Below are 15,001 nucleotides of genomic sequence, written 5' to 3'. Positions count from 1 at the left end.
TCTGTTCCATTGATCTATGTCTCTGTTGTGGTACCAGTACCAAGCTGTTTTGGTTACTGTAGCCTTGTAGTATAGTTCGAAGTCAGGTATCGTGATGCTTCCAGCTTTGTTCTTTTGGCTTAGGATTGACTTGGAGATGAGGGCTCTTTTTTGGTTCCATATGAACTTTAAAGTAGTTTTTTTCCAAAAGGGGATATCACCACCAATCCCACAGAAATACAATCTACCATCAGAGAATACTACAATCACCTCTATGCAAATAAACTAGAAAATCTAGAAGAAACGGATAAATTCCTCAACAAATGCACCCTCCCAAGACTAAACCAGGAAGAAGTTGAATCTCTGAATAGACCAATAACAGGCTCTGAAATTGTGGCAATAATCAATAGCTTACCAATGAAAAAGAGTCCAGGACCTGATGGATTCACAGCCGAATTCTACCAGAGGTACAAGGAGGAACTGGTACCATTCCTTCTGAAACTATTCCAATTGATAGAAAAAGAGGGAATCCTCCCTAACACCTTTTATGAGGCCAGCATGATCCTGATACCAAAGCCTGGCAGAGACATAACCAAAAAAGAGAATTTCAGACCAATATCATTGATGAACATTGATGCAAAAATCCTCAATGAAATACTGGCAAACTGAATCCAGCAGCACATCAAAAAGCTTATACACCATGATCAAATGGGCTTCATCCCTGGGATGCAAGGCTGGTTCAACATACACAAATCAATAAATGTAATCTAGCATATAAACAGAACCAAAGACAAAAACCACATGATTATCTCAATAGATGCAGAAAAGGCCTTTGACAAAATTCAACAACCCTTCATGCTAAAAACTCTCAATAAATTACGTATTGATGGGACGTATCTCAAAATAATAAGAGCTATCTATGACAAACCCACAGCAAATATCATACTGAATGGGCAAAAACTGGAAGCATTCCCTCTGAAAACTGGCACAAGACAGGGATGCCCTCTCTCACCACTCCTATTCAACACAGTGTTGGAAGTTCTGGCCAGGGCAATCAGGCAGGAGAAGGAAATAAAGGGTATTCAATTAGGAAAAGAGGAAGTCAAATTGTCCCTGTTTGCAGATGACATGATTGTATATCTAGAAAACCCCATTGTCTCAGCCCAAAATCTCCTTAAGCTGATTAGCAACTTCAGCAAAGTCTCAGGATACAAAATCAATGTACAAAAATCACAAGCATTCTTGTACACCAATCAGACAAACAGAGAGCCAAATCATGATTGAACTCGCATTCACAATTGCTTCAAAGAGAATAAAATACCTAGGAATCCAACTTACAAGGGATGTGAAGGACCTCTTCAAGGAGAACTACAAACCACTACTCAATGAAATAAAAGAGGATACAAACAAATGGAAGAACATTCCATGCTCATGGGTTGGAAGAATCAATATCATGAAAATGGCCATACTGCCCAAGGTAATTTATAGATTCAATGCCATCCCCATCAAGCTACCAATGACTTTCTTCACAAAACTGGAAAAGACACAGTCATTAATGTTACATGTTGACAGTAGAAACGGGCATTGACATTTCTTGTTGTAAAATTGTATGGCAGTATCTACTATAGACGGACAAACAAATGCCCTGTGACTCAAAAATTTCATTCTTAGATTTATAAACAAGAGAAATAAATGAAAGACCTAAACACGTGTACACAAATCTTCACCACTGCATTATTTGCAATAGCAGTAAAATTAAAAACAACTCAATATTTTATCAAAACATTAGATCAGAAGTTGAAGACATTTTCCTTAAAGAGTTAGATACGCATGCAAATTCAGTGCTATTGGAATACTTCGGGTTTCTGTATCACCCCATATTCCTATAACAAGACTGATCATTCATGGGAAATGGTCAAAGGACACCTTCTGGGTAGAGAAGATAAGTTATCATTGGACATAACTAAATTAAAGAAACAAATTTTTGAAGCCTCTCAAGCTCACTTATCCATTGTGCCTGGAGCTGAGGCGTTAGATTAAGTAGCAGAAAATCTTCATGGATTAAACTCCAGGACTTGGATTAAGTCTATTGGGGGCTCCACTGTAGTAAATTTTGGAATTAGGTTTCTCTGTTTAATAGCCTTCTTTTTAGTGTACCGGACCAGTCAAAGAATCCTGCGTCAAAATCAAGAGAACAAACAAGTCTTCATCACCATAGCACATTTATATAAAAAGAAAGGGAGAGATGTTGCAGGAAGTCAGGAACCCCCAATGGAGGGACCCACTGAAGCCATGGCAGAAGAACGTGGATTGTGAAGATTTCATGGACATTTATTAGTTCCCAAATTAATACTTTTATAATTTCTTACACCTGTCTTTACTGCAATCTCTGAACATAAATTGTGAAGATTTCATGGACACTTATCACTTCCCCAGTCAATACACTTGTGATTTCCTATGCCCGTCTTTACTTTAATCTCTTAATCCCATCATCTTTCTAAGATGAGGAGGATGTATGTCACCTCAGGACCCTGTGATGATTGCATTAACTGCACAAATTGTTTGTAGAGCATGTGCCCAATATGAAATCTGGGCACCTTGAAAAAAGAACAAGGTAAGAGCAATGTTCAGGGAACAAGAGAGATAACCTTAAACTCTGACTGCCAGTGAGCCGGCTGGAACAGAGCCACATTTCTCTTCTTTCAAAAGCAAATGGGAGAAATATTGCTGAATTCTTTTTCTCAGCAAGGAGCATCTCTGAGAAAGAGAATGCATCCCTGAAGGTAGGCCTCTGAAATGGCCGCTTTGGGGGCTGCCGTCTTTTATGGTTGAAGCCCCAGTCTCCCATAGTGCTCCCAGGCTTATTAGGATGAGCAAATTTCTGCCTAATAAATTTTGGTCAGACCAGTTGTCTGCTCTCAAACCCTGTCTTCTGATAAGATGTTATCAATGGCAATGCATGCCCGAAACTTCATTAGCAATTTTAATTTCACCCCGGTCCTGTAGTCCTGTGATCTCGCCCTGCCTCCATTTGCCTTGTGATAGTCTATTACCTTGTGAAGCACGTGATCTCTGTGACCAACACCCTATTCGTACACTCCCTCCCCTTTTGAAAATCACTAATGAAAACTTGCTGTTTTTACAGCTCTGGGGGCATCACGGAACCTGCTGACCTGTGATGCCTCCCCCGGACACCCAGCTTTAAAATTTAAAAAAAACAAAAAAAGAGTTAGATACTATATGTTTTAAGGTTTGCAGATCATAAATTGTAATAATTGCTCAGGTTTTCCCTTGTATCACAAAAAATCCATAGATAATATATTAATAAATTGGTATTTCCAAGTTCCAAAAAGAATTTATGGGTCATAGTTTGTTGATCCCTGCTTCAAATTGGATGAATAGCATTATGTTATGTTTTCACCTTGGCATGCTACCAACAATGAGAATGAATGCACTATCTCCACATCAACAACACGGAGGAATCTCACAAATATAATGTTGGGTGAAAGAAGCCAGACTAAAAAACAGTGTAAAAACTGATTTTACTACTAGATACCTCAAAAAACATAAGAGATTACCCAGTATGTGGACATCAATTTATAATGCATGCGGAGACAATTTATGAGATGCTAGTAATTTTGTTTTTTATTGGTCTGGTTCTGGGTGCTGAAATATTTTCCTTTCTAGAAATGTACTTGGAGTATATTTTCTAAATAATAACTTTCTATACGTATGTTATTTCCAAAAAAGTTTTGCCAAAACAGAGTATATTCCCTAAGATATTATTTTACTGCAGGATTTTTTTAAATCTAGCAGTTTCATGTATATCCTAAGTGTTCAATATATGTTTGTAAAATTAATGCAGTGCCCAAATTTTATAGAATATCTTAATAAATGATTAATATGTATTTCACTAAAAGTTCTGTCTTGCTTGTAGAAAAACAACGTCTTTATTAACTCACAGTGGCAGGGAAACTTAACGTTCTTTGGTATCAGGATCACGTAATGAACTCCATTTCATAACATTCCATGCTTTAGGGCCTGACAATTGTTTTCCAAAGAAGGTGGTTTTTAGGAAGACAATTGCTTCTATGGTAATGGAAGTCACCACAGAAGCTTTAAATATATATATATATTTTTTCTCACTTACTTGGGTCTGATATATAACATTTCTCCTAAAGACAATTTTTTTATCAGTTATGTGAGAACATTATTCTGAATGAAAACACAAATTCCTGTGGGACTTAAATAAAGTTATTCAACTTGTGATATTAACGTAGCTACATTAATAAGGGTTTGCAGACCATAACTTGCATGGTAATTTCTAAATCAGGATGGGGGATTGGTGAGAGAATCTCCAATGGGAGAGTCCACATGGCCTGGAGAAGCAGTTGTATATAAGAAGCTAAAGCTGAGTCCTGACTAAAGAAAATAAACCTGCAAGAATTTAGCATTCCTGAAGACAGGGAAGCATCTGGGGGAAAAAATGAGATTGTAAAACAGAATCAGAAGGTGACCAAAGGCAACTCCACCTTCTCCAAATACACACTAGAAAAGTAAACAATGTTTGTAAAGCTCTTGGGTAATACAAATGCATCTGTTTCTTGATGTTTAACTGTTAGGACAATTACTAGCAACTACTTGGGTGGCTTGAGTTTGCCCCAGCAGTATTTCCCACAGGAGTACATTTGTTATCTTAGTATGGGTATCATCACACAAGAAATTACAATGCAATATTAAAAATAAATCATCACTAAGAATTCCTTTTCCCCAAGTTAAAAATGTACTAATTTACTGATTTTAGACTAATGGGTGTTTTAGCTTTACAGAAAGCAAGGGAGGAAAACAATAAATAAACAAATGAAAAAAAAAAAAAAACAGAAAATGGCCAGGCATGGTGGCTCACGCCTGTAATCCAGATTTTTGCGAGGAGGAGGCAGGTGGATCACAAGGTCAGGAGTTCAAGACCAACCTAGCCAACATAGTGAAACCCCATCTCTACTAAAAATACAAAAATTAGCTGGGCATGGTGGCATGTGCCTGTAGTCCCAGCTACTTGAGAGGTTGAGGCAGGAGAATCGTTTGAACCTGGGAGGCGGAGGCTGCAGTGAGCCGAGATCGTGCCACTGCACTCCAGCCTGGCGACAGAATGAGACTACATCTGAAAAAAAAAAAAAGAAAAAAACAGAAAACATACACCTACCCACCGCTCCATCCACACACACACATGAAAAAACCCCTGTGTTTTTATTAAGTCGCAGGTAAAGTTTCAGAAAAAGTAAAAAGTTACATGGAGTACTTCAAGGCATAACTGGTACATGCTTAATACATCTTACTATTTTTGCCCTTGTATTTTGCATTTACTGGCTTAATTTCAAATAAATTAGCTGCATTCAGATTCAGAATACATCCGTGCTATACATGATTATCATATATTATCTTGAAATGTCAATCAGAAGTAGATATTAAATGAACATAGCAATTTGCACTTATTAGAGTACATCATGATTTGCATATTTTAAAATATCACTGAGAACGTTGCTAATACAGAAAGCATATCCAAGGCTGCTTTTCATTTCAATTACATGTAGCAACCTCCCTAGAAAACAAGGCATACAATAAAATGTAAGCAGTAGTTGCAGAGTTGGTCAAAATCTTTTAGACTGTTTTAAATCTCTTATTCTCTCTCTATATATAGTGTATATATGGGTATATTTTACATATATGTACATATATTTTACATATTTTACATATAAATATCTATGTAAAGTGTCCTCTTTCTATAAAGAAAACAATTATGTTAAATACGTTTTCATAGGAACAGAGATTTAAATGACTTTAGGCCAAGATTTTGAGGGCCCACATATTGATCACTAGATAGTTATTCAAATGTCATTCTTATTTCTTCTTCATCTACCTACAACTATTTTTCTTACATACCCACAGAACACAGAGGTTTATGTATGGTATTGTACATGATATTGAGGGGTGACAGCATGCTGGCAGTCCTCACAGCCTTCGCTCACTCTCGGTGCCTCCTCTGCCTGGGCTCCCACTTTGGCGGCACTTGAGGAGCCCTTCAGCCCACCGCTGCACTGTGGGAGCCCCTTTCTGGGCTGGCCAAGGCCGGAGCCCACTCCTTCAGCTTGCAGGGAGGTGTGGAGGGAGAGGCATGAGCAGGAACCAAGGCTGCGCATGGCGCTTGTGGGCCAGCTGGAGTTCCAGTTGGGCATGGGCTTGGCAGGCTCCACATTGGGAGCAGCCTGCCAGCCCTGCCAGCCCTGGGCAATGAGGGACTTAGCACCCAGGCCAGTGGCTGCGGAGGGTGTACTGGGTCCCCCAGCAGTGCCAGCCCACTGGCGCTGCGCTCAATTTCTTGCTGGGCCTTAGCTGCCTTCCCTTGGGGCAGGCCTCAGGACTGCAGCCCATGCCTGAGCCTTCCCCTGCCTCCGTGGGCTCCTGTGCAGCCCAAGCCTCCCCAACGAGCACCACCCCCTGCTCCACGGCACCCAGTCCCATTGACCACCCAAGGGCTGAGGAGTGCCAACGCATGGCGTGGGACAGGCAGACAGCTCCACCTGCAGCCCTGGTGCGGGATCCACTGGGTAAAGCCAGCTGGGCTCCTGAGTCCGGTGGAGAAGTGGAGAACCTTTATGTCTAGCTCAGGGATTGTAAATACACCAATCAGCACCGTGTGTCTAGCTCAAGGTTTGTGAATGCACCAATCGACACTCTGTATCTAGGTACTCTGGTGGGACGTGGAGAACCTTTATGTCTAGCTCAGGGATTGTAAATACACCAATTGGCACTCTGTATCTAGCTGAAGGTTTGTAAACACACCAATCAGCACCCTGCATCTAGCTCAGGGTTTGTGAATGCACCAATCGACACTCTGTATCTAGCTACTCTGGTGGAGCCTTGGAGAACCTTTGTGTAGATACTCTATATCTAACTAATCTGGTGGGGACGTAGAGAACCTTTATGTCTAGCTCAGGGATTGTAAACACACCAATCAGCGCCCTGTCAAAACAGACCACTCAGCTCTACCAATCAGCAGGAGGTGGGTGGGGCCAGATAAGAGAATAAAAGCAGGCTGCCCGAGCTAGCAGTGGCAACCCGCTCAGGTCCCCTTCCACACTGTGGAAGCTTTGTTCTTTTGCTCTTTGCAATAAATCTTGCTACTGCTCACTCTTTGGGTCCACACTCATTTTATGAGCTGTAACACTCATTGCGAAGGTCTGCAGCTTCACTCCTGAGCCAGCGAGACCACGAACCCACCAGAAGGAAGAAACTCCAAGCACATCTGAACGTCAGAAGCAACAAACTCCAGACGCGCCACCTTAAGAGCTGTTAACACTCACCACGAGGGTCCGCAGCTTCATTCTTGAAGTTAGTGAGACCAAGAACTCACCAATTCTGAACACAATATTATTTGTTTTAGTCAGAGATAACTGTGGAAGGTAGAATTCAATTTGTCTCACAAGGTCCGCTAACTCTTTTTAATCAAGAACAGTCATATTTCAGAGGTATACAGAAGAAATAATGACAAAAGAAAATAGTAGATCAATATTACAGCTTCTGAGAAATAGGATGAAGAACATTTAAGACAAAACAATGTCTGAAGTATGAAAGTTAGCTGTGAACATTTAAATATTTTTATCAACTGTCTTTATGCATGGGATACCTGGGGTGTTATTTCGCCAGCCAGAGACCTCTGTTGCCAGTGGCACCTTTGCCCAAGTTGGCTTTTGCTTGGTTTTGCTGGGCTCCCTCCACTGCCTTGGCCTGGCAGGCTGTACTCGGCTTTCACTACCAGCCCAGATCCCATGCCTGCCATGGGTGAGCCAGGCTGGAGTGGCGATGGATGAGTGAGCGTACAAGCATGGAGTCTGGCCACTGCACACTGCCAGGCATGCCAGCTGCTGCAGCAGGATGGGCAGCTCCAGGTGCCAGATCCGTGCAAGCCTGTTGCTGGTTCAGATGCACCACAAGCAGCCTCCACTGCGGGCACCCATGTCTGTATGAGGGAAACGTGGTACCATCCAGAAGCTTGGAGACACCAGAAACTGAAGAGCCCCAAAAAAGGTGTCACAGCACTGGCTTGGACAGCCCTTAGTTCTGGGCTCCCTGAAGGGCTGCAGCTCTTCTCTCCTTCTTGTCACTTGCAATGTGGAGAGTGTTCAGGGGGCCACACTGAACTCATTTCAGCCCTATTTGTGTTACAGCTCTTTCCATCCCACCACTCAGCAGGTTCTAAGTTCTTGTCCTGTCTGCAGGAAGATTGAGATATGCAGACAATTGGAGGGTGAGCAAGGTGAAGAGGTGCTTTATTGAGCTACAGTACAGCTCTCAGGAGACCCACAGTGGGTAGCTCCTATCCACAGGCAGGTCATCCTCAAGAGTGTAGAGCTCTTAGCAGAGAGGAAACCTAGAGTGGGTAGATCCTCTCTGAAGGCAGGTTGTCTCATCGTCTGCCTAAGTTTGGCTGAGTCTGGGGTTTTATGGGCTTCAGAGGGGAGGAAGTGTGTGCCGATTGGTCCATGGGCGGCCAATAGGCAGGCCCAGGAAAAGCACCATAAGTTTTCACTCTGGTCGGTGGAACTGGCCACCTGGTCCCCAGTCCTCAGGCTATCCCTGGCTTGATGTTGAAGTTTCACCAGAGACCCACCCCTTTGAACCCAGGAGACTGTCTGAATCAATAAGTAAAGAAATAAGAAAAAAAGTTAATTTTGATTGAAAGCTTATCACAAGGCAAAAAGAAATCATTGATTGTCTAGTATGTATCTCAAATATATGTTTTGTATCTTATATTAAGTACATAAGTGGTTGTGGATGCTAAAGGCAATGGCATATTAAAGACAAGTGTAAATTATTTCAAAAATAATTAAAGAGTACTTATCTAGATTATTATAAGATATTTAATAACTTTCATGATTCTTCTCTAGTTTTCTGATGATCAAAGTACTGCAAGTGTCTTGTGTAGTAAACAGGGACATGGATATGCATTTGAAGGACCATATGAGAATCACAAACACTCAAATGTTTTCTGCAATTACACAAGCTAAAAATCATTCAACATCTAAGGCTAGCTAGATGCCATTGTAAAATGCTTGTGAGTGAAAACGTTTTGGATTTCCTGTAAATTCCAAGTTGAGCAATGATACTCTGCTTTCTAGGATGACATTCTTTCTGAGATTCAGAAACATAGCATAGGGAAGTATAGAAGCAGAAAACTCAATGGGGTTGCTTCCTTTGGTCATTATATCTCCTCAGTTAATCCATGTTCTTTTTGAAATTTTACCTACACAGTAGATATATCTGGAACAGCATCATGGCAGGAGTGTGCTTGAATCAGAATAAAGTCCAAGAAAATGTGGATGTCAATCTCCAGTATGCAACAATAAGAATGAATGTACTACAGTTGTATGAAACAAATCGGATGTATTGCATAAATATGTCATTAAGTAAAACAGTACATACTGTAGGCATCCATTTATATATGGTTCAAAAAATATGAAAGTAATTCACTGTTTTAAACATCAAGAAAGTAATTACCTTTTGGGAGCAGGAAGGTAGTAACTTAGGAGGGATCATGTAGAAGACTTTGGGGGATTCTGGTAATATTCTTTTTTTCTTTCTTTCTTTCTTTGGGTCCTGGTTACAGGAGTATTTTTATTTTTTTTGAAAATTCATCTAGTTGTATACTTATCATGTAAGTATAATCTGTATGTATATTACACATCAAAAGATTTTCTAAAAGCAAAATCTGTTCACCATTAGACTGTAGAAATTTCAGAGTGTTATTACTATAAATTTGTATTACTAGTAATGCCTTGTATTCAATAGAGTTCAGCATATTTTTGTGAAAAAGTTATGCAACTTTAATAAAATATTTCAGTAAATATTTATTTGTTAAAATTTATCTTTTTTAAAATAAAACAAAAATGTTTTATTCAGCCTTTAAGAACTTTTAGTATTGTTTCCTGTAGAAGGGAAGCTAAGAGAGCCTGATTCTTCTTGGGACAGTACCATGCACTAAACTTATTCATAATGGTTTATGACTTAGGGACAAACAATCATGTTTTTCTGAAGGAAGAAGATTATAAGCAGACAGTTACTTACAGAGTATTATGTTTTGGAGCACTGGTGACACCAGGGAACAAATTTAGATACAGATATTTTTCCTCAGTTGCTTACCTCTGATGTAAATTTCAACCAGGTTATTTTTGTCCATAATTTAAGAAAGCATGTTCAATTAAATACCAATAAATTTATCCAACTTTTTATAATAATGTACCACTTAGATTCAGGTTTTAATGAAAAGGGTTGAAGAGAATTTAGTCTATATGTCCAGTGACAGTCCAGTTTAGGAAACTAATTTAGGTCTTACCTAAGTAAGGTATAACCTAAAGAGTCCTGTCATTCCTGTAAACATGTAATCACATGATATGAAAATGAGTTTGAATCAAGTTAAATTCCCATTTCCTTTAAATATGGACCAGAGAAGTAGATGATTGTAGTAAAGCTCTTGGGCAACACAAATGTATCAGTGTCTTTAGTGTAATGGGTGGAAAATTATTACAGTTAATTTGTTGGACTTGGCCTTAACAACATGTCCACTAGCCATAAATTTAGCATATTTGTAACCGCACCATCTCCTAAGCAATGACAATAAAGCATGAAAAGGCATTGAAATTTAACACTAAAAAGTACTTTTCCCCCAATCAAGAATATTTTAATAATTTAGCCAGATGTAGGCTAGCTTTTGAGAAATTTTGAGAAAAGGCTATGCCCCTGTCTACTCCCTGCTAAGGTTTGGGAAGACACAGGAATCACCTGGAGTGTTTATATGGATACAATGGCTAATGTCTATCACTGACTATTTTAGTTACACATTTTTCTTTCACTTTTTTGTACTAAAAAATAGATTAACTTCCTTAAGACAGAATGTCAGTGGGAATACATTTTTGTACAGTACAATCAACAGTAGACGTTAAAGAACACATAGAAATCTGTACTTGTAAGTATCGAGCAATGAATCATATGTTACAAAACATCACTCAGAACGTGGCCAGTACAGAGAAATTTTTGTTTCATTAACTGTAGTCAGAAACATATTCACAGCAGGTGCTTGGAGAAAGAAAACTTCATGCCTGTGAGACTCCAGAAGTTTACTCTTTACTTCTGAATTTCACTTTTGGTATGTGTATAATGAAGTTGTTAGAGATGGAAACATAAGACAATATTTGAAATGTATGATAGCATATATGGAGATATAGTAATTAGTATATGGAAAACACATGGGATGTGATACATGATCCATTGTAGAATGTATTTAAATTCATACCTTTTCCTCCACAAGCCCAGGGCTGAATGAAGAGGTGCTTTAAAAGCACATTTTTGGAAGGGAGAGTAGAGACAACTTTACGGCCGGAACAATGTGGATGCAGCATTCAGCTCTCTGTACCATGAAGTTAAAGGCTAAAATGGTTGACTAAATTAGGGAGGGAGTGGAGAGCAATACATAGTAGCCATAGGGGAATCAATGGTGTAGACACAAAATTCACACTTTGAGTAACTTCCAAGTATCAAAGGATGGCCATGAATAATAGTACACAAAAGTTATTTTGGAAATAAATAGAACTTAGCTTTTTTCTTAAAAAGCATGGCCTCAACACATGTTTTCTTTTAAATAATCATCTTTGTACATATCAACTATATTAGGAGAAACAGACCTGAAAGGTTGTTTATGTTTATTCTTGGTTGAACATTACCAGCCTAATAAGCAGAAAATATTTAACATCACACAATCATATTTATAAACACACATTACTCACATATATCTCTGTGCTAGAGATTGTGGGAATGTAGAGAGACACTTGGCCAACAGACAAATAAAATATAAATTAAGAAAAAGTGCATTCAATGTGATGGGTGTTGTACATCCATAAAATAATTGAAATGAGGGTAGTTGTCAATGTAGTTGGGAAAAAGTAATCAGACAATGATTAATGAAAAAAAGCAGCATGTTAGATTATCATATTTCTAAATGGGAGGTGAAGGAGATTTTCAGAAGTGGAAGAAACACGATGAGCAATGAAAAGGACACGCAAACCATGAAGTCGAAAATCTATTCAAGTTTCATTGGATGTCTTATTTCATGATAACCATGAAGCATACTGTTAAATGAATTCTGATAAATTTCTAACATTGGTCAATTTGGTGATAAGGCTGAAACATTAAAAATGGAGCCTTTGCTAAACTAGTTGCAGCATTCACTGGGGAAAATATCGAACCAGGAATCTAATCAATCATGTTTGAATAACATAAAGGAGTGAAGGCAGAGGCTTGAGAGATTTAAGTCCCAAGAGTCACCAGGTAAAAATAAAATGTGACCTGCCTATTGTTCACATACCAGAGGTAAGGAAAGAAAGACTTGCTCATCTCAGGTAGGTTTCTGAATGATCAATTTAAAGGACAGAGGAAAAAATTTGGAAAAATGAGAAATCATGTATGAAGGAATTTACAAATGAATGATTTTATAGATGCTTACTCAGTTAAAATACCTCTGGAATCTAATGGCCAAACAATGATATTTTCTTATTGGATCTGTGTGAATTTGACTGACCTTACTTGTCATTTGTAAGAGGATAATATAGATTTCACCCATTTATATTTTAATCAACCTTCATAAGTAAATCATTACTTTAAAAAATCACCGTACATGTGATAGTATTTTAAATCTAAATTTAAGATTGGTTCTAGATTTACTCAAATAATAATAGAGGTAACACATTACAGATATTAATTTATGAAAATTCAAGTTCTTATGGTACATGCCATAATATGTCTAGAAGAAGTAACATTCAGACCCACCCCACATTTCAATTTTCATGTAACAGACACACACAGGCACACACACACACACACACACACAAGAGTAAGTGCACATGTAACACAAGCAACAGAAGCCTATATATTTCAGAAACATTTATTATTCCTCTTCACATTTTGATTTTAATAAAAAAGTCAATTGTAAGTAAATGTAAGTAGTCTGTTGTTCACACTTCTTTTACCACTTACATTCGGCTTTTGTCCTTTGGAACCAGATAAGTCATCCAAATGGATTATATATGCTGTGACAAACCAGTGATGATGAGTAACAGTTAAATAAAACATTTTTCCTTTCCAGTAAGCACTAAAGACACCACATCAAAAATAGTACCATAATAATTTTCACTTATTAACTTACATGTAATTTCACTGTTGGTGATAGAAAAATGTATATATTTCTTGAATAATGCAATAAATATGATCCTTTTTCATCAAATATATGAGATGTTTAGTCCTGCATGTTCTGGCCCTTGTTACTATAACTATGGTGTTTTTTTCACATCCTTTTGGATCTGTACTGAGCTTTCAGTTTGATCAGATTGACTGCCTTAGATTGTACAATAGAAGCAAAGACAAATGATATATGTCAGAAATTGCATATAAATTTAGATTCAAAGTTGATCAACTTCCTTTGGCAGATACTTTTAGGGTTTTTTTTTTTTTTAACACAGTAATGCCTCTTTGAAAGTGACACTCACCTGGGATACTTTTTGAGGGTAAAGAAAATAATTTACATAAACAAATCTTGTTTTACTTTACAGATAAATTTTTTTTGATATCTTGGAAAGTCAAGCCCTAATCTATCATTCTCGTAATGATTTCTGTAGCAGTTTGAAACAGGAACGAGGAAGAATGGACTGGGAAAATTGCTCCTCATTAACTGGTTTTTTTCTCTTGGGAATTACCAATAACCCAGAGATGAAAGTGACCCTATTTGCCGTATTCTTGGCTGTTTATATCATTAATTTCTCAGCAAATCTTGGAATGATAGTTTTAATCAGAATGGATTACCAACTTCACACACCAATGTACTTCTTCCTCAGTCATCAGTCTTTCTGTGATCTCTGCTATTCTACTGCAATTGGGCCCAAGATGCTGGTAGATCTACTTGCCAAGAACAAGTCAATACCCTTCTATGGCTGTGCTCTGCAATTCTTGGTCTTCTGCATCTTTGCAGATTCTGAGTGTCTACTGCTGGCAGTGATGGCCTTTGATCGGTACAAGGCCATCAGCAACCCCCTGCTCTATACAGTCAACATGTCTAGCAGAGTGTGCTATCTACTCTTGACTGGGGTTTATCTGATGGGAATAGCAGATGCTTTGATACATACGACACTGGTGTTCCGCCTATGCTTCTGTGGGTCTAATGAGATTAATCATTTCTTCTGTGATATCCCTCCTCTCTTATTACTCTCTTGCTCAGATACACAGGTCAATGAGTTAGTGTTATTCACTGTCTTTGGTTTTATTGAACTGAGTACCATTTCAGGAGTTCTCATTTCTTATTGTTATATCATCCTATCAGTCTTGGAGGTCTACTCTGCTGAGGGGAGGTTCAAAGCTCTCTCTCTACATGCACTTCCCACTTATCTGCGGTTGCAATTTTCCAGGGAACTCTGCTGTTTATATATTTCCGGCCAAGTTCTTCCTATTCTCTAGATCAAGATAAAATGACCTCATTGTTTTACACCCTTGTGGTTCCCATGTTGAACCCCCTGATTTATAGCCTGCGGAACAAGGATGTGAAAGAGGCCCTGAAAAAACTGAAAAATAAAATTTTATTTTAAGGAAATACTAAAAATACATGTTTATACACACAAAAATGCATATTCGTACTGGTGTTTTCTTCAAATTATATATTATAACATAAAGTTGTCTCAAATATCATAATTTAATATAATACATATTTTACTAAGCCACAATCTAGCAATTCTCTGGAATTTTCTAAATATGCAATTTTTTTAATGTGTTTTCAAGTTAGGTAAGGTAATTTCTCTATATTTGAAAAATGCTCCAGTCTTTGAGTTAGTGGGGCAAATTTTTATTTGTTTAATATATATTTCAGAGTATTTTTTCTTTTTTTCTTTTCTTTTTTATTGTGATGGAGGCTCACCCTGTCGCCCAGGCT

The 15,001-nt window shown here is 38.3% G+C and overlaps 1 protein-coding gene across 1 annotated transcript; it reads left to right on the top strand.

The window, feature by feature from the left end:
• Positions 1-13,725: 13,725 nt before the first annotated feature.
• Positions 13,726-14,660, top strand: LOC100596461 (olfactory receptor 5W2). The gene is given in 2 exon segments (XM_012495828.2): positions 13,726-14,436; positions 14,439-14,660. Coding segments are annotated over 2 exon segments (933 nt in total).
• The last annotated feature ends 341 nt before the right edge of the window (positions 14,661-15,001 follow it).

The sequence above is a fragment of the Nomascus leucogenys genome, chromosome 4 (genome assembly GCF_006542625.1).
Source record: "Nomascus leucogenys isolate Asia chromosome 4, Asia_NLE_v1, whole genome shotgun sequence".
Classification (NCBI taxonomy): Eukaryota; Metazoa; Chordata; class Mammalia; order Primates; family Hylobatidae; genus Nomascus; species Nomascus leucogenys.
This window is presented reverse-complemented; position numbering and strand designations above follow the sequence as displayed.